This window comes from Arachis ipaensis, chromosome B9, assembly GCF_059453495.1.
Source record: "Arachis ipaensis isolate K30076 ecotype BB chromosome B9, ASM5945349v1, whole genome shotgun sequence".
Taxonomy (NCBI): Eukaryota; Viridiplantae; Streptophyta; class Magnoliopsida; order Fabales; family Fabaceae; genus Arachis; species Arachis ipaensis.
In genome coordinates this window covers 143,653,615-143,674,156 of record NC_142444.1, presented here as the reverse complement: position 1 = coordinate 143,674,156, position 20,542 = coordinate 143,653,615, and the positions used below count along the sequence as shown (strand labels likewise).

Genomic DNA, 20,542 nt, shown 5'->3' with positions numbered 1-20,542 from the left:
TCATAGTTCCCATGCTATTAATGATAATTGAGTGAATTTGAAATCCATTGCATGGTAAAGTTCTTGGATCCGTTGGAAGCAAATGAAGCTTTGTTTTCTTTGCTTCATAGTTTCGGACCAAACATGCTTGCCTTCAAGTAATTATATTTTGGGCTTGTAACATTGATAATCACAACTGGCCCAAAAATATTTTATCCATGAGATCCGATGAAGGGCATAAGGCAAATGATAATATTTGCTTTCCTGATGAATTTTTTTCGGATCAAGTATGAGAAACAATCATGGACTTGTAGCATTAAAACTCATTCTGGCCCAATGAATCAAAAACATTGTTTTAGCCATTTTTATCACAATGGTTTAGCATCAAGGCTGAATGAAAACTATTCCAATGGGCTTGCTTTAAAATTTTTGTTCTGTTCGGCCCAAATATAAAACCTGCAACACAAAATTATTAATTAACATATGTTAAATGAAAATCAAATTAATAATTTTATAATTAATTATTTTAATAATATTTAGTCATCACAAATATTAATTTAGAGTTTTCCAAACTCATCACTTACATTCAAATTTCAACATTTACATAATTAAACTAGTAAGGTGACTACTAGATTAATTCATCTTCAGTTTTCTATTAGTGATTCTGTCTATATACATTTACTTGTTTTGTGGGCTTTGATAAAAAAAAACATGGGCTTTCATTTAGTCCAACTAGTTCAAGGCCACGTATGCAAAACAAAATTTCCAAAAATTATTGTTATGTATCTTACAAACACATATTTAAATTACAAACAGATATTTAGATTTCTATTAGTAAAAATTTTAATAAATACATAGAAGATTCATATATTTTGTATTTTTTATAATCTTTTTTAATAATATAATTATAATATGTACAATTAACTAAAGAATATGAGACAATAGCAATTTAAGATAAGATTTATTGGCAACAGATGTCTAAATGTGATACCATTAATTTTGGTGATAAAAATTTAAAATATTTTTACTCAAAAGACAAATGAAAGACGTAAGAGAAACAAAATTACAGCCTTAAAGAGTGAGGAAGGTGAATGGGTGAACAATGTGAACACTCTAAAAATTTGTGGTGTTAATTTTTTTAAAAATCTCTATTGTTCAGAATCTGATTATAATGACTTTGTTGTTTCTAATCAATTTCCTAAGTTACATGATATAGAGTATCGGGATATGGCTAAGGAGGTATCAAACGAAGAGATTAAGGACGGGTTTTTTTCTATGGGAAGCTGGAAGGCTTCAGAAAGCGATGGTCTCCCAGCCAAATTCTATCAACAAGTCTGGGAAGTGGTGGCAAATTCCCTTATGAGTTGGGTGAAAGAAGTTTTTAATGAGTCTTACAACATAACAGAAGTGAACAAGATGCTAATAGCTATTATTCCCAAAATTTTCTTACCGAAAAGTTTTGGACATTTTAGACCTATTAGTCTATATAATGTTTTGCTATAAAATTGTGACTAAACTCATTGCATCTAGATTGAAAAATATATGCCTTCTCTTATCTCTAATACTCAGTCAAGTTTTGTGCCTGGCAGGATTAGTGTAGATAATATCTTAGTAGCACAAGAGGTGGTTCACACCATGAGAAATAAAAAGCATGGAAAATGTTTGATGGCAATTAAAATAGACCTAGAAAAGGCCTATAACAGACTTAATTGGTTCTTTGTGATGGACTCCCTCAAAGATGCAGGGATTCCGGATCAAATTTGAAGTGTTATTAGCTTTTGTATATCGATGACGTCCATGAACCTTGTATGGAATGGCTCTCCATCAGAAAGCTTCTCCCTAAATAGAGGAATCAGACAGGGAGATCCTTTTTTCCCATACCTCTTTGTTTTGTGCATTGAACGTTTATCTCATTTGATAAATAAGTTAGTCCATGATAAGAAATAGGAACCTATAACTCTATCAAGAGGGAGACCTATCGCTGTTTTGCAGATGACCTAGTTCTCTTGGCAAAAGCGGATAAGAAACAGGTTTAGATTATCAAGGAGGCTTCAAATCATTTTTGAAATTGTTCGAGACAGAAAATCAACCTTGGCAAGTCTTGTGTGTACTTCTCTAATAATGTTAATCATACCATGAGACAAATGTTGAGCAAAGACCTAGGAATCAACCTCACAGGTAATCTGGAAAAATACTTGGGAGTCTCTCTCATTCATGAAAGATGCAATCAACAACATTTTTCAATTTGTTATTGACAAGGTGCAAAGCAAGTTATCTATTTGGAATAGAAAGACTCTCTCCTTAGCCAGAAGGTGCACACTTGTACAATCAGTTCTATCAACTATTCCTAGCTACTGCATGCAAATGATGAAGATTCCAGTAGTAGTGTGCAACAAGATAGAAAAAATTTATAGAGATTTATTATGGGAAAGCAGTGATGAGAAAAAGAAAATACATCTTCTTAGTTGGGACAGCGTGTGTAAACCGAAAGAGAAGGGTGGGTTAGGCATTTGAAAGGCATAAGATTCTAATTCCCTATTTCTAATTAAGCTTGCTTGGGGTCTCATCCACAATAGAGAAGCACTCTGGGTCAAGGTTATACGGGCAAAGTATGGTTGTGGCGAAGGTACTATGCCTAATATTTAACACCGATCAAGTAATTCTAATGCATGACTCGGAATTACTAAAGTCTGGGAGAAATTTAAAAGTAGCATTATTTGGAGGTTAGGAAATGGAGTTATGGATTCTTTTTGAAAAGAACAATAGGTTCCAGGTTTTACAGAGCTTTCGGAGGTATCTCTGGTTGAGTTAGATGAAAACAAGCTAAATGAGAAAGTAGCAGATTATGTAACCGAAGATGGCGAGTGGGATTGGGAAGTGCTAAACCTGGTTCTACCTAATCAGAAAGTTACATATATTATTCATACTATTAAAGCACTCAACCCCTATGTTGGAGATGATTTCATCAGTTGGCTAGCTAATCCAAATGGTAATGTTTCTATCAAATCAGCCTATGAAATGTTCTACAGTGATGGAAGAGAGGACAACAGACTCTATAAACATATTTGGAAAGCAAAACTCCCACTAAGACTCAAGTCTTTTAGTTGGTTGATTACTCATGATGCTCTGATGGCAAATTTCAAGAGAAAGAAGAGAGTCCTTACCGAGGACGAAAGCTGCCCAAGATGCCGAAATGATGATGAGACTCTGCTCCATATGTTGCGTGACTGTCCTTTCATCTGCACTGTCTGGAATAGCATTGTCAATAGTAACTTAAAGCCTGACTTCTTCAACCAAGCCCACCAAAAATGGCTGGAGAATAATCTTTTAAAGTTTACTCCTTCTCATAATGATACCCCATGGACCATTATCTTTATTACTACCTGCAACACAGCTTGAAAATGCAGGAATGAGCTTGTTTTCAATAATCAGAACAGTCAACAAGCCCAAATTCAACAAATGGTTACAGCTCTAGCAGTAAACTACAATTACATTTTCAACATCACTGAACAAAGTAGTAAAATTCTCAAACTTACCAGGACCTTGAAAATCGAGTGGGAACCACCTGAAGAGGGCTGGGCCAAGTTAAATGTTGATGGCTCTATCTTTCAACCGGGTAACAGAGGAGCTAGTGGCGGCATCATCCATGACTCCAGAGGAAGGTTTCTCACTGGATTTAGCATGAACATTGGGAAGTGTACAATCACAGTAGCAAAACTTTGGAGGTTCTTTGTGGGTATGAAATTAGCGGTGGAAATGAACATCCCCTATCTTGTAGTTGAATCTGATTCTAACTGCGTTGTTAATCTTCTCCAAAGTGTAGTGATAAAAAAGTATGTGAAAACTTTGTTGGTGTATTCCACAAAAGAGCTTATGACTAAACCACACACGATAATGATTCGGCATATTTTCAAAGAGGCAAACCAATGTGATGATGTTTTGGCTAAGCATGGACAAAATATAGAAAAAGGGATTAGGTGGTTTAAAGAAATTCTAGCCATGAGGTACCGTTTGTTTGTGTAAACGAGAGAAGGATGAAGTTTTCTAAAAAAAATTATCGTTTAGTTTATTTTATTTTGGGCCATGGCCCGTTAGAATAAAAAAAACTAAAATAAAAAGAAGAAAACAAAAAAGATTGTCAAGCTTGCCCTATCTTTTAGATTATTTTTCCACCTTCCCTCAAATTTATTACTCATACAAGAATATGAGTTATGATAATATTTGTATTAGATACTTATTTAAAGAAAATAATATTTGCATGCGTATTTTGTTTTACATATACAACTTTGCGTGTAGTGTATACTTAGTGTATTACTATATTGCTAAATTTAATTTGAAATCTTTTGTCTCTTTATTGAAAACTTAGAATTCCGAGTTTAGAATGATCCGGAGACAACGGCAGTACAACTGACACTGGTGGTAGATGAAATTATGATAGGGGGAGGAAGGAAAAAAAAAGTAAAATGAATGAAATAATAGAGTAATTAAAAAAAATTATAATTAAATTTATTTATTTGTTAGTTAAAATTAGCTAATTAGATAATTAGTTACCTAAAATATGATTGTTTAATGTAACATTTCTTCTCTTTTATTTAGCATATCAATATAGAGTTCATCACATTAAAATTATATATTAAATAAGATCAATCTTAGAGACAATGAAAATTATTAATTCAATATATAGTTATTAATATTTTACACTTATTTTATACAATTGTTCAACATTATTTAAGGATGTAAATCTGAATGATACCCCCTCGAAAAAGTTGAAAGTTTCATGTGCCTTTTAACACCAACTTAAGAAGAAATGTCCTTTCGAAAATTATTGTTTCTCTGAGTTATTTTTTAACAAAAGAAATCAACGATATAATAATAAACACACACACGTATACATTCTAAGAGACCATACATTCTTACATTCTAAGCGGACAATATTTAAAATAAGTCAATTTAAATATAATTATTAGAGTAATTATTTAAATTAGTGTATGTAAAATTTTTAAAATTGAACACTTTAATTTCTCATATTTTAAAATATACAAAATAATCTTTAACATTTATTTTTATTAGACAATGCAATCATTTTTTATTAGTCACAAACAATAACTACTGATGTGAAACGTTAATTCGCACGTGTAACTGTTAAGTGTTCACGTGTGCAAGTTAGACAAATCAGTAATCACTGTTAATTGTTTAATAAAAATAAATATTAAGAATTATTTTATATATTTTAAAATTTAAACGATTAAATTGTCTAATTTTAAAAATTTTAAAAATTAATTTAAGTAATTACTCTAATTATAATTACCAGACAAGCTCTGCTGTTATTAGATGAAGAAGAAGAAAAAGAATAAACTACGCAACATATAGTTTTCTTTTAATGTCTCAATCTCACAACATATATACATGTCTTGTAACAATCACGCAAACTTTGCTTTTAAAATCATTCACCCTCTCTAACTAGTTTTGATTTGAGGATTAAAGAGTCAGATGATTACTTTTGTTGGATATATATAAATATATATTTAGTGACCATTTTGTATAAAATGGGGTACTTAACTTTATAAATCTGAAACTTATTACAACTTTCTCTGCCCTAGATTTCGAGTTGGCTAAAATGGCATCATTATTTCACTGTCTCTCTTCTAAGGTAATTACTAATACATTACAGCATAGTAAAAATCTATAAAGTACATTGGCTTGGTGAGAATTGTTTTTTTATTTCTTGCTCTATAATCAGCCAGTTTTCTTGTCTTATTTTTCTCCTTGTTTTTCATGCATATATACACACACATGAAGAAAGTTCAACCAGATGATGAAAAAAGGATAATAATGGAAAGACCCTCTCGGCGGAGGGCCAAATGGTGGCACTCAACTTTCCACACAGTCGCAGTCATCGTCGGCGCAGGTGTTCTCAGCTTGCCCCATGCCATGGCATATCTTGGATGGTAATAAATTTATTAACCAAGTTAGATATTCATTAAAATCAACCACAAAAATTAGTTATTAATATAAAATATATATTAAAATATAAAATATAAATTAAAAGAATTAATAACACATATATTTATATATACATACATAATATCTAATTTTAGTGATTAATTTTAATATATAAATAATATTTTTATAAATTTATATATACTAATTTTTTTTATTTAGCACATTTACACTTTTATAAAAAATTACTTCCTTCATTTTAAAATAAATAATGTCTTTTATTTTATTTTTTAGATTAATTGAAAAATTAAATGTATATTAATTTTTCACTAATTTTAAAAAATTAAAGGAATATATTCCTCATCAAAGAAAGATATCATGTTTCAACGTTGTGGTAGACCTATACTTGATTTCAACCTTAAATTATAAACATATGGACAGAATTTATTTAAAGAGGGTAAGATTTTTCATAGTTTTTACTATGGGAAATTTCTAAGTGAAAGAGTATATAGCTTAAGGCAATTCCCTCTCGGCGAATTCGCTTTTTGAAAATTAAAAATTATAATTTATCTCGAATTTACTTTTTAAAAATTAAATAAAAAATTACAATTCATCCACAGTAAATTCTTTATTTCTATACTTTTATAAATTACTATGGTTTGATTTGGTAACCTTTACTTTTTTTAAATGATAGTATCTATGATTACTAAATTTAAATTAAAAATAATTTTTAATAAGTGCAAGTAACATGTGTATTTGATAAAATAACTTTTAAAATTTAAAAATACCATAATCACTATTAAAAAACTGCTTATTACAAACAGATTTATAATAGACAGATTTGGTATTTATTACAAATGGATTTTTAGTTATCGACGAATTTTTTCTATCAATAAAAGCTTCATCAAAAATTATTTACCGACGAATTTTTTTTTTTGTCGGTAATTTTCCGCTAAATTTTTCTCCATCACCGATAGATTTTTCTTTGTTAATTGTCCCCTCATTTTGCTAAAAACGTCAATTTTTCTAGATTTTCTGTTGGTAATTAGAATTTAGAAAAGCATTTACAACTCTACATACAGACGAATTTTCATCTAACGTGTATTAGAATATTTATAGTATTTCAAAAAATAAACAAGTTCATCGTATTATCAAACTAGAAGAAAAGTACTAAAAACAAACAAACACAATTCAAAACATAAACACATCAAGTAGTGTATTGATATATTAGATATAAACAATCACATCAAGTTCACTTTGTTTCTCATTCTTATGCTGTTTTCTTATGTTTCTTCTCGATCCTAATAACATTCTCCCGCAGAACTAATTCCTTGTTCGTGGGCTTGTCATCATTCTTGAGCTTTTTCTTAGTTGATTTCTTGTTATGATCTGTATTTTCCTCGTCAGTGACTCTACCTTCCTTCTCGAAATCATCAACAGTTTTCTTCTTTTTCTTGATTTTCTCTCAAATTCAAGATCACCAACAACTTCAGCATGATCATCCACATTATCTTCATTCTCACTCTGGAATCTTGCCCTCTGAGTCTTTGGTGCTATCTTTCATATTTTGACCTACTTGATCTACTGAAAAATCATTACCACCGTCATCCACGCCACATTTCTCATTCTTTGCATCTTTATCTACCGATCTGGCACTGAATATATGAAGTTTTGGCAGTGCTTTCTTAACCTACAACATAGCACCATGGATGTTTAAGGATGAAATTAGTTACTTTCCAACACTTTGTCTTTTCTCAGCAAAATAAGACAATGCCACTTTTCTTTTGTCATTAATGCATTATTATAATTAGAATTAGTTACTTTTCGTTTGATAAAAATCAACATAAATTCAAGTAATATAAACAGCAAGGTTTCAGGCAGCCAGCACTTGCCATTAGAAGCAATTTCACTTCATTATTAAAAAACAGATGTGTCTTCCAATACAAAAATGATAAAAGGAAGAAACTTGGCTATTCTATCAAATTTCATTTTTCTTTTCTAGGAAAACCTGCCAGAAGAGATATTAGATCACAAGTTATTTTGAAAACTCTATTGAGGATTTGAGATCATATTTTCTTGCACATAATATCATTAAATAATAAAAATGTTGAAAGACATCAAATGGAAAACATATAAAAAATGTTAATGAGATGCAAATTAAATACCTGCAACATCTTGTGCATCATATGTGCCCCTGTAAATAACCATAAGCGCCATGAGCAACTGCATACCTTAAATCCAATTTGGCCAAATCAGTCTCCCACTCCTCCTTTGGCCTTTTAACGTCGAGGCTCATCGTTCTCGACCAAACCTTGCTCAGGTGCTTTTCTGGCTGGCATTCAAAATCTTGAGATCAATTTTATCAGCTCTGAAGATCATGTCTTTGCTGCTCTGATTTCCAGTACCCTTCATCTTTGAATTTGGAGCTCCTATTGCTTCACCTTCTGGTTTCCTCCTCCAATTCTCACCATCCAAATCCATCTTCAACACCTAAATTATCGAATTTCGACAACTAGGATGGCAATCAACTAAGTTATTTAGACATCTAGCTTCGATTGCAGAAAAAAAAATCATCAAAACCAGAGTAAAACCGCAGATTCACAAAGCACAAAAGCAGAGTATGATAAATCTAAAATTGGCACAGAAAAATTGATCCCCAAGGTTTATCACGAAGAATAGAATCACAAAATCAGATGCGACAATGCAGCGAAGGGAGCAGATGCAACGACACAAAATATTTCTGTCTCCATTTTTGAGAATTTCGCTTTCTAACAATTCATATGAAATTTTTTTAACTGTTATAAAATAACTAAATAAATAAATAAGAAAGAGGTAACAAACATGAAGGAAAGAAATATAATTAAAAAACAATATTAATCACAATTACTATCTCAATATAAAAGATACGATACTTATATATTTATATATGTATATGTATTAACGTATGAAAGAAAGAAAGAGAGCAAGAATTTTGTATATAGACAATATAAATAGAGAGAGAGAGAATTCTTATTGATTGTAGTGTGTGTAATCAACGGAGGCTTAACCTCCTATTTATACATGTACAAGAGTTCTCTTTTTCCTCTTTCATTAAATGTACTTTTCTTGGTAATATGGCACTTCACTATAGGAAAGTTAAGCCATCCAAGTCATAGGTGGTCAATGGTCATCCACTTCACACTTATCACAATACTCCCCCTTTGATGACCATTTAGGATTATTGCCTCGTTAAAACCTTATTAAAGAAAAATCTAGTGGGAAAAAATCTTAGTGAAGAAAAAAGAGTACAATATCCTTTACTGATGGGGACTGCCTCATTAAAAACCTTGTCAAGAAAAGCCTAATGAGAAAAAACCTGACCAAGGGAAAAAGAGTACAGTCTCCCCCTCTTGCCGACATTATTTTATATCTCAAAATCGGCGCATCCCAATCTGATGTACCAATCTTTCAAAAGAAGATTTTGGGAGTGACTTTGTGAATAAATCTGCCAGATTATCACTAGAGCGGATCTGTTGGACTTCAATTGTCCCTTGATTTTGAAGATCATGAGTGAGGAAGAATTTGGGAGAAATATGTTTTGTTCTATCACCTTTGATATATCCGCCTTTAAGTTGAGCAATACATGCTGTATTATCTTCAAACAGGACAGTTGGAGCTATCTTTTGATCAATCAGTCCACATGATGACAGAATATATTGGATCACACTCCTCAGCCAAAAACACTCGCGACTAGCTTCATGAATCGCTAGTATTTCAGTATGATTAGAGGATGTTGCAGCAATCGTTTGTTTTGTGGACCTCCATGATATAGCTGTTCCACCATATGTAAACAGGTATCCTATTTGAGATCTCCCTTTATGTGGATCAGACAAGTATCCAGTATCTACATAGCCAACTAGTTGTGACTTGGATCCATAGGGATAAAATAATCCCATATCAACCGTTTCATGAAGATATCGAAAGATTTGTTTGATTCCACTCCAATGTCTTCTGGTTGGAAAGGAATTATATCTTGCTAGTAAATTCACCGTAAATGATATGTCAGGTCGCGTATTATTAGCAAGATACATTAGCGCTTCAATGGCACTAAGATATGGTACTTCAGGACCAAGGATATCTTCATTCTCTTCTTTAGGACGGAATTTATCATTTTTCACATCTAAAGATCTTACAACAATTGGGGTACTTAATGGATGTGACTTATCCATATAAAATATTTTCAAGATCTTCTCTGTGTATGTTTTTTTTATGAATAAATATCCCATTTTTTATATGCTCAATCTGCAGACCGAGACAAAATTTAGTCCTTCCAAGATCTTTCATCTCAAACTCTTCTTTTAGAGTTTTTATAATTGTTGGAATCTCTTCAGGAGTTCCAATGATATTTAAATCATCAACGTACCCAGCAATAATAATGAATCCAGATGCATTTTTCTTTACGAAAACACAAGAGCAGATATCATCATTCTTGAATCCGTTTTTGGCCAGATACTCAGTAAGACGATTATACCACATTCGTGCAGATTGCTTTAGACCATATAAAGATCTTTGCAATTTAATTGAGTATAACCCTTGCGAATATTCACTGGATGGTTTAGATATCTTTAGTCCTTCAGGGACTTTCATATAGATATCCCGATCTAATGAGCCGTATAAATAGGTTGTTACCACATCCATTAAATGCATATGCAATTTATGATATGCAGATAAACTGACCAAATAACGCAATGTTATCGCATCCACTACAGGGGAATACGTTTCTTCATAATCTATACCGGGCCTTTGTGAAAAACCTTGTACCACAAGTCGGGCTTTATAGCGCACAACTTCATTTTTCTCATTTCGTTTTCTCACAAATACCCATCGGTATCCAACAGGTTTTACATCTTCTGGTGTACGGACTACAGGTCCAAAGACTTCACGTTTTACAAGTGAGTCTAATTCAGCCTTCATGGCTTCTTCCCATTTTGGCTAATCATTCCTTTGTCGACATTCTTCGACTGATCTTGGTTCAAGATCCTTACTTTGATGCATGATATTTAATGCCACATTATATGCAAATATTTCATTGACAATTGTCTTATTTCGGTCCCATTTCTCTCCTGTAAAGACATAATTTATCGAGATCTCGTCATTTTCACAATTTTCAGGTACTTGAACGTCTTCTGGCGTTATATCAGAATTTTGGACAACTGCAGGTGTCTTTACTATGTCTTTTCTAACAGGAATAGTATTTACCTCTTTTCCCTTTCGAGAATTTTTATCTTTGGAACCGACAGGCCTGCCACGCTTCTGGCGTGTATTTGCTTCAGTGGCTATTTGTCCTACTGGGACATCAATTCGAATTGGGGCATTTTCCGCCCTACCACGCTTCTGGCATGAATTTGCTTTAGTGGCTACTTGTCCTACTGGGACATCAATTCGAATTGGGGCATTTTTCGCTGGTATATAAGATTTAGTTATCTTCTTTGTATCGGAAAATGTATCAGGCAATTCATTTGCTATTCTTTGCAAATGTATAATCTTTTGAACTTCTAGTTCACATTGCCCTGATCAAGGATCTAAATGCATCAACGATAATGCATTCCAATTTAGTTCCTTTTCAGGAAGTTTATTCTCTCCCCCTAATGTTAAAAATTTTGATTCATCAAAATGACAATCCGCAAACCGGGCTTTAAATACATCTCTAGTTTGTATCTCAAGATACCTCACTATAGAGGGAGAATCATATCCAACATATATCTCCAATTTTCTTTGGGGTCCCATTTTGGTGCGATTAAGTGGTGCAATGGGAACATATATCGCACGCCCAAATATTCTTAAATGGAAAATATTTAGCTGCTGGCAAAAAGCTAATTGCATGGGAGAGAACTTATGGTAACTCGTTGGTCTCAAACGAATAAGTGTTGCGGCATGTAAAATAGCATGCCCCCAAACCGAAGTTGGGAGATTTGTTCTCATAAGTAAGAGTCTAACAATTAATTGGAGGCGCTTAATAAGTGATTCTGCTAACCCATTTTGTGTGTGAACATAAGCTACTAGATGTTCAACACTTATTCCATTAGTCATACAATAAGCATCAAAAGCTTGGGAAGTAAATTCACTAGCATTATCAACACGAATTACTTTGATTGGATTTTCTGAAAATTGTGCTTTTAATCGAATAATTTGAGCCAGTAATCTCGCAAACGCCAGGTTGCGAGAAGATATTAAGCACACATGTGACCATCTCGAAGATGCATCTACTAGGACCATAAAATATCTAAAAGATCCACATAGTGGATGAATAGGTCCACATATATCACCTTGAATTCTTTCTAGGAATTCAGGGGACTCAAATCCAATCTTTACTGGTGATTGCCTTACAATTAACTTCCTTTGAGAACATGCAGCACAACAAAATTCACTAGATTTAAGAATCTTCTGGTTCTTTAGTGAATGTCCATGAGAATTTTCAATAATTCTCCTCATCATGGTTGTTTCCGGATGACCCAATCTATCATGCCAAGTTATGAATTTATTTGGGCTAGTAAACTTCTGGTTTACAATGGCATGTGATTCAATTGCACTAATCTTGGTATAATACAATCCAGATGAAAGTGAGGGTAACTTTTCTAATATAACTTTCTTATTTGAATCGTGAGTTGTGATACACAAATACTCATGATTTTCCTTATTCATTCTCTCAACATGATATCCATTTCGGCGAATATCTTTGAAACTCAACAAGTTCCTTAGAGACTTGGTAGATAATAGTGCATTATTTATTATAAATTTTGTTCCTCCGGGAAACAAAATTATAGCTCTTCTGGAACCTTCTATCACATTGCCTGAGCCAATAATAGTATTAACATATTCTTCTTTTAGCACAAGATGGGTAAAATATATAGTACTTTAAGAATAGTGTGCAAACTTGTACTATTTGCAAGGCAAATATCTTCAGAATATGTCCTTACCATTTTTCTTCAAAAAAACAAATAATAATAATAATAAAATGAGCAAAAGTACATGCACAGTAAAAATTATTCACATGAATACTTAACAAACACACATATTAAACTATTCCATCATTGATCAAATGGCCAATATTTCCTTCAAGATCCTCAAAGAAATTAGATACATCATAATGAGTGGTGGAATTTTCATAATTTGAAACAAAATTTGTTTCCTTTTCTTTGTCATCCTTTTTCAAGGATGCTTAATAAATATCAACAAGGTGCCTTGGGGTACGACAGGTACGTGACCAATGGCCCTTTCCACCACAACAGAAGTATTTATCCTCAATTGATTTACTTTGCCCATTGTTTCTTTCTTTATCCCACTTCTGGTGAGATCCTTTCTTGTGAACATAATTTCTTTTCCTTCCATAATTTTTCTCGTTACTAAAACTTTGCCATTTACCTCTTCTAGGGTAATGATTTGTCGCATTTACTTCAGAAAATGGGGCGGCGCCAGCTGGGCGCGCTTCATGATTTCTTAAGAGCAACTCATTGTTGCGTTCAGCAATAAGAAAGCAAGAAATTAGCTCAAAATATTTTTTAAATCATTTTTCTCGATTGCTACTGCAGGAGCACATTCGAGGCATGGAAGGTCGAGAAAATTTTCTCTAACATATCGGGTTTGAGGAAGTATCACCGTCTTTTGATGATTATACCTTTTTCAATGTCTTTTCACAGATCTACATGATCTTTTAATGTGAGATATTCATTTTTCAATCATACGTCAAGATGACGACGAAGGAAAATTATGGCTTTGGCTATATCCTTATGGAATGTATTATTTTCAGCCTTAATGGTATCTTCAAGATCCATTGAATCAAGATGGATTTTAGCATCTAGTATCCATGATAAATAATTGTTTCCAAATATATCAAAAACATTATATTCAAGATGAGAGAGTTTCGACATAATGAAAATTTGTTACCTGGAGTCTTCCTAAAATTTCATTAGAGTTTCGTGCTAATAACGTGTTATAAAATAACTAAATAAATAAATAAATAAGGAAGAGGTAACAAACATGAAGTAAAGAAATATAATTAGATAACAATATTAATCACAATTACTATCTCAATATAAAAGATACGATACTTATATATTTATATATATGTATTAACGTATGAAAGAAAGAAAGAGAGCAAGAATTTTGTATATAGACAATATAAATAGAGAGAGAGAATTTTTATTGATTGTAGTGTGTATAATCAATGGAGGCTTAACCTCCTATTTATACATGTACAAGAGTTCTCTTTTTCCTCTTTCCCTAAATGTACTTTTTTTGGTAATATGGCACTTCACTATAGAAAAGTTAAGCCATCCAAATCATAGGTGGTCAATGATCATCCACTTCACACTTATCACAATATTAACCATCTTTTGTTATATATTTTTTTACTCTTTCCTATAGGTAAAACTATATTTTATTTTATTTATTTATTATTTTGGGAGAACTAGAGAGAACCCTAAACTCAATTGTGATATTGTGTTCCTTATACAGGGTTCCAGGAATCTTGATGTTGTTGGTATCATGGGGTCTAACCTTAAACTCAATGAGGCAAATGATCGAGCTGCATGAATGTGTAGGTGGAACACGTTTCGATCGGTACCATGATCTTGGAAGATATGCATTTGGAGCAAAAGTAGGAGCATGGGTTGTGCTTCCGCTGCAACTAATAGTCCAAGTTGGGTGTGACATTGTGTATATGGTTGTTGGTGGGAAATGCCTATACAGGTTCAGAGAGATAGCATGCACCGATTGCACACAACTCAAACAGTCTCATGCCATTCTCAGTTTTGGTGTCATTCATTTCTTTCTATCCCAACTTCCCAATTTTAATTCCGTTGTTGGTGTTTCTTTAATTGCAGCTGTTATGTCAGTCAGGTACATCATCACCATGCATGCTTTCATACAACATATCATACAAAAAAACTAGTGTTAAAACTAATAAATACAGGATAAATTACTAATTTGGTCTTTACTTTTGAACGTAATCTTGTTTTAGTCTTTAAAGTTTAAAGTGTCTTATTTGAATGCAGAAAAAGTTTTACGGAATGTTCTATAAGAACAAGGTCAATAATCTGACTCTAAAGGCACAAAATTAACTGTGATGTATCATTACATTTATTTATTATTCTCTTTAGTTCTATAGAAAATATTTTATTTAAATGGTGAGAAAAATAATAAATAAATGTATTGATCTATTCACGGTTGATTTTGTGCCTCTGGAGTTTCTACTTGTTCTCCAGATTATCAACATTGTTCTTATACTACTATCATGTAGGACATTCCGTCATTTATTTAACTTTGAGCTCACGTGGGATTACATTAAAACTAAATGGAACGTTTTTAGATTCAAATAGGACACTTTAAATTTTAAAGATCAAAATAAAATTACGTCTAAACGTTGGAGACCAATTTAATACTTTACCCAAAAAAATATTAAGTGAACACCAAAATTTAGTTATCAAATCCGTTGTATTTGTATATAAATATAAGTATCGTTTAATTCATTTTTAATATATATTTATATTTTAACATATATGTATACTAATCACTCATTTAACTTGATGATTAATTTTTTGATATACATATAATATGATTATTAAAACTTAACCATAAAGTATTATTCTAAATATCTTATTTCGTTCTATTTTTATTCTTTGATTAAAATTAATTATTTTTTTTAAAAGTACAATATGTTAATTATTTTTTATTTTTCTTATTTTTTATTATTTTTATTCTCAAATGATTAAAATTGATACAATTATAACTTTTATCATTATCTAAAAAAAATCATAATGAAAAAAAATTGAAAGAAAAAACTTAATTTTAATAAAATGATTAAAATAAGATCAATTAAAATATTTTAAATATTAAAAAAGAAATTAATCCTTAACCTAAAAGTTAGGGACTAAAAGTACTTTACCCCTAACACTAATTATATCTAATAATTTTGACGGCTAATTTAATTTGACTACACAGCTATTCAACTATAGCATGGGTGGCATGTTTGAGCAGAGGGCAAAGTAGCAATGTTAGCTATGAATACAAGAAAAGTAGCAGCAGAATGGAATTAATATGGGGGGTGTGCAATGCATTAGGTCAAATCTCATTTGCATTTGCAGGGCATGCAGTGACACTAGAAATTCAGGCCACAATTCCATCAACACCTGAAAAGCCTTCAAAGATTGCAATGTGGAAAGGTGTGATTGTTGCATATTTCATAAATGCAATATGCTATTTCCCAGTTGCAATAACAGGTTACTGGGCTTTTGGGAGAGATGTTAGTGATGACGTGGTTATTGCACTGGAAACTCCTCAATGGCTTATTGCCTCTGCTAACTTAATGGTCTTCATTCACATGGTTGGTAGCTACCAGGTATGTCTAAACCAAACTATATATTATAACTTTTTTAACAAAATATGTTTTAGTTCTTTTTGTTTGGACTAAATAAATTTGGATTCAGCTATCTTGAATATAATAATAAAAACTTTTTAAAATTTTGATGTATTTAATGTATTAGAATTATAAAACAAGAAAAAAAATTACATGTTACCGTAAGATTTATTTAATTTTTCTGTTTTTAGAATTTCATAAAGAAAAACTGAAAAAGTGAAAAAAAATACTTTATAAGTTTTCATGTTAAGTAATTGATGTGGTAATATATAAACATGGATTTTAGGTTTTTGCTATGCCTGTTTATGACTTGATTGAGAAGGTGATTAGTAAAAGACTAAACATCCCTGAAGGATTAACTCTTAGACTAGTTGCTCGATCTGCTTATGTAGGTGAGATTCTTTGTCAAAACTCGAAAGAACTATTTATCTATATCAGCCTACCACTATCACACCCCTTTTGCTTTAATTAAATCAATTCTCATTGATTATAGTCCTTTCATCAATGAAGTTATTACCATAGTTTGTTTATAATATTGCATGCAGCTTGTACCTTATTCATTGGGGTGACTTTCCCTTTCTTTGGTGATCTTCTTGGCTTCTTTGGTGGATTTGGTATTGGTCCCACTTCATATTTTGTAAGTCTCTCTTTTCATTTCTCAATGCATGCTCGTAACATTATTATTATTAATATTATTTTTGTTGGTCAAATTTACAAGAATATAATTAATTCAAAACCCAATAATGAAGTCAACAATATCCGGCTCTCTCTCTTTTTTTTTCTTCCAGCTTCCAAGTATAATGTGGTTGATAATCAAGAAGCCAAAGAGATTTAGCATCAACTGGTTCATCAATTGGGTAATGATCAACAATTCATATTACATTATTGGCAACTTCCGCTTTAGATACCTGATTTAATTTGCATCATCAACTCGTTTAGTCTAAAGACAACTACAAACCCAAAGGATCTATACATACATTGACTGTGAAAATTTATTTTGTGTGTTTAATTTTCAGGCTTCAATATTCATAGGAGTGTGCATTATGTTAGCATCAATTGTTGCTGGGTTGAGGAATATTTATGCCGATGCATCCGGTTATAGATTCTACCACGCCTAATCCCCAATGATCATTTTCCAAACGTGATTTATCTGGTGTTATTGTCTAGTATTTGATGACAATCTAGACTATTATTAAATTAATTCGTCCAAAGTCCAAACCCAAGTTACCTCCTCTGCATATTATACTAGTTTTTGAGAACCAAGATTATTATTATATTATTAAGCGAAGTAGTATGCACAACAATTATATCTTCCTTATCTTATATCTGCATTTTGTAGTTTAGACGAAACAAGGAGGGGGGATTGGGTTATAGACCTAGAAACAAGAGAGAATGATATATAAGAGAGAAAATTATCTCTGGCTATGTTGTTAAGCTTAACAATCAATTGATGAAAGCAATGTAAAAATGAAAATGGAAAAATGGAAAGTTGAATATAATTGAAGAACGACAGTAACAAGGATACCAAAAATCACCTTGGTTCGAGTCTAGGGAGAAAAACTCCTCAATACCCTTAGGTAAATTTTCTTTGTCTATTATTTTATTTTCTATTACATTTTATTCCTCTTAATCCTAACTAACTCCTATTCTCCAATAATCTATCATGCTCCTTATTTATTTTTTCATATGATAGTCCTTCACTCAAAATAGGATTTTTCTCTCCCTCTTACTCGATGGACCTCTGTCTATTACCAACCTATGTCATGTTCCAGCACCATTTGATAACTCTTTATTTGGGCCAGTAGGGGTGTACCTGACCCGACCCGACCCGAAGACCCGGTCCGACTCCGAACACTTTAGGGGGCTAATTTAGTGTGATTTCATCGGGTTTAGGGCCGGGTAAGGATCTCAAAAATAGACCCGGTCATTATTCGGGTCGGGTCCGAACCATAACTCAGGTCACCCGAACTCGTTCCGGTCATCATACACAATTAATATTTTGTGTTATTAGTGATAGATTATGACTATTCTTATGTGAAATTTAAATATTGTAAACCTTAATATTTTGTGTTATTAGTCATTATAAGATTATAAGTTAATGTTTTATGTTTAAAATGCATAATATTGTGTTATTTGTATTGATTTAAATATTTGGTGTTATTAGACAATATTAATATTGATTATGGTTATGCTTTAATTTTAGAGAAGGGTTGGTTCTTGTTATATTTTTTTAAGTGAATTTTACTATGTGAATTGTGAAATAATGGTTGGAGATTAGGTAATTTTTACATGCTAAAGACCCGGTTTTTACTCGGTTTTTACCCGATTTTTACTCGACCCGAAGGTGCGTAGGTTTCATCGGGTCTAGGATTGGTTTAGGGTCTAAAAATTAGACCCGGTCTATATTTCGGATCGGATCTGGGTTAAGCTAAACCCGGTGTGCCCCGGTCCATGTACACCCCTGTGGGCCAGGATGATGGTTCTGTAGGTGTGACCCAATAGTTGTATCAACTATTCCCTCATTCAAAACAACCTTGTCTTCAAGGTTGAGATCAGGGAATAGTCTAAGAAACTCCTCAAGATCTATCCAAGTTGTCTCATCCCTTGGTAACCCCTCCCAATCCACCAGCACTTGTTCCACTGACACACCATCTCTATCAACCAAATGCCGATTATTTCCGTTGGTGTTGGCTGAAACATCGCAGGTGTCATTGCAAGAATAGGGGATCCATGAAATTCTTTGAGCATGGAGATGTGAAACACAGGATGGATCGTGCTTCCTTCTAGCAAGGCAAGTCAATGAGCTATCTTTTCCACTCTGCTTGTCACTTGGTAAGGGCCAAAATAATGGCGGCCAAGCTTCAAGTGTTCCTTGCGAAGAGAGAAAGCTGTCAGTAGGGCCTGAGTTTCAACAGTACCCAATCACCCACTCTTTATCCCTTCGATCTTTGTCTGCTTGTTTCTTCATGCAACTTCTTGCTTGGTGTAGGTAATAGGAAAGCTCATCGTTTGGAATTTCTCACGTGTGCAAGAACAAACTGACTTCCAGAATTGGCGAGGTTCCCAGGGTGTATCCTGGTGGCAAATTCATTGGAAATCCGTACAGGGCTTCATGTGGAGTCATTTGAATAGCTGAATGGAAGGAGCTATTATAACAAAATTTTGCCCATAGTAAAAAAATGCCTATTGTTGAGGTTGAGAGTGTGAAAAAGCGCAGAAGTATTGCTCCAAAGAACAATTTGTCACCTCGGTTTGGCCATCACTCTGCGAGTGGTAAGCCGTGCTGTAATGTAACTGGGTGCCACTGAACTCGAATAGATTGCGCCAGAATCGACTAAGGAACAAGGGGTCCCAATCTAAGACGATAGTGGAAGAAAAACCGTAGAGATTGACCACCAATCCAATAAAAATTCTTGCCATTGTACTTGCTGTGAATCCTGCTCGTTGTGGTTCGAAATGCGTAGTCTTGCTAAATCAATCCACTAGCACCAAAATAGTTGAGTAGCCTGTTGATTTCGGTAATTGAGCAATGAAGTCCATGGAGAGTTCCATGACTCCATCTACGGTCCACTTAGAATAGGTAAAGGTTGAAGGAGTCCTTGTTGCTTAGAAGTCATGTATTTAGTTGTCTGGCAAATATCACACTCTTGAATAAATTTATGAATGCTTTTGCGCAAACTAGGCCACAAAAATAGCTCGCCAAGGGATTTATTTGTTTTAAGCTCGCCATGGTGTCTCGCCATAAGAGTAGTATGAAACTCTTGCAGCAGCTATTCACACAGACCTCCAACATCCAGCATCCAGATTCTTCTGCGATTCACCATTAAGCCATCCTGAACACATAAGTCTAAAGACAACTCCCCCTGAATTTACTGTTCGACCAACAATTTAGCCTCAGGGTCATCTTTTGTGGCTCTAAGTAAGGAAGGTATTAGTGAAAATTGGACAATGGAAAAAAATTGGAAGCACACTGGTACAGTTTCTTTCTCTTGTTGAGATAGTGCATTTGTTGCCTTGTTAGAGGCGCCTAATCTATACACCACTTTGAAATCAAACCCCAATAACTTGAGGAGGTAGTACTATTAATCAGGGGTCAACACCACCTGATTCATTAACTCGAGAAGGGCTTGGTGGTCAGTTTTGATATAGAAGCGGCGGCCCAATAAGTAATGTCTCCATTTTGCTACTGCTTGAGTGATAACATATAGTTCTCTAACATACATCAAAGCC

General features: G+C 33.0%; 1 protein-coding gene across 1 annotated transcript; it reads left to right on the top strand.

Annotated features, from left to right (window-relative positions):
• The first annotated feature begins 5,596 nt into the window (after window positions 1-5,596).
• On the top strand, window positions 5,597-17,430 carry LOC107616918 (lysine histidine transporter-like 6). The gene is made up of 8 exons (XM_016318794.3): window positions 5,597-5,629; window positions 5,779-5,927; window positions 14,413-14,796; window positions 15,898-16,294; window positions 16,599-16,704; window positions 16,858-16,949; window positions 17,101-17,169; window positions 17,329-17,430. The coding sequence occupies exons 1-8, from the start codon at window positions 5,597-5,599 to the stop codon at window positions 17,428-17,430; spliced, it is 1,332 nt and encodes a 443-aa protein (XP_016174280.1).
• The last annotated feature ends 3,112 nt before the right edge of the window (window positions 17,431-20,542 follow it).

Excerpts from the sequence above, each read along its gene's own strand:
- LOC107616918 (XM_016318794.3), top strand. The coding sequence starts at position 5,597 with ATGGCATCATTATTTCACTGTCTCTCTTCTAAG. Across the intron at positions 14,797-15,897 it reads GCAGCTGTTATGTCAGTCAG|CTATTCAACTATAGCATGGG; the intron begins GTACATCATCAC and ends TTGACTACACAG. Across the intron at positions 17,170-17,328 it reads TCAACTGGTTCATCAATTGG|GCTTCAATATTCATAGGAGT; the intron begins GTAATGATCAAC and ends TTTAATTTTCAG.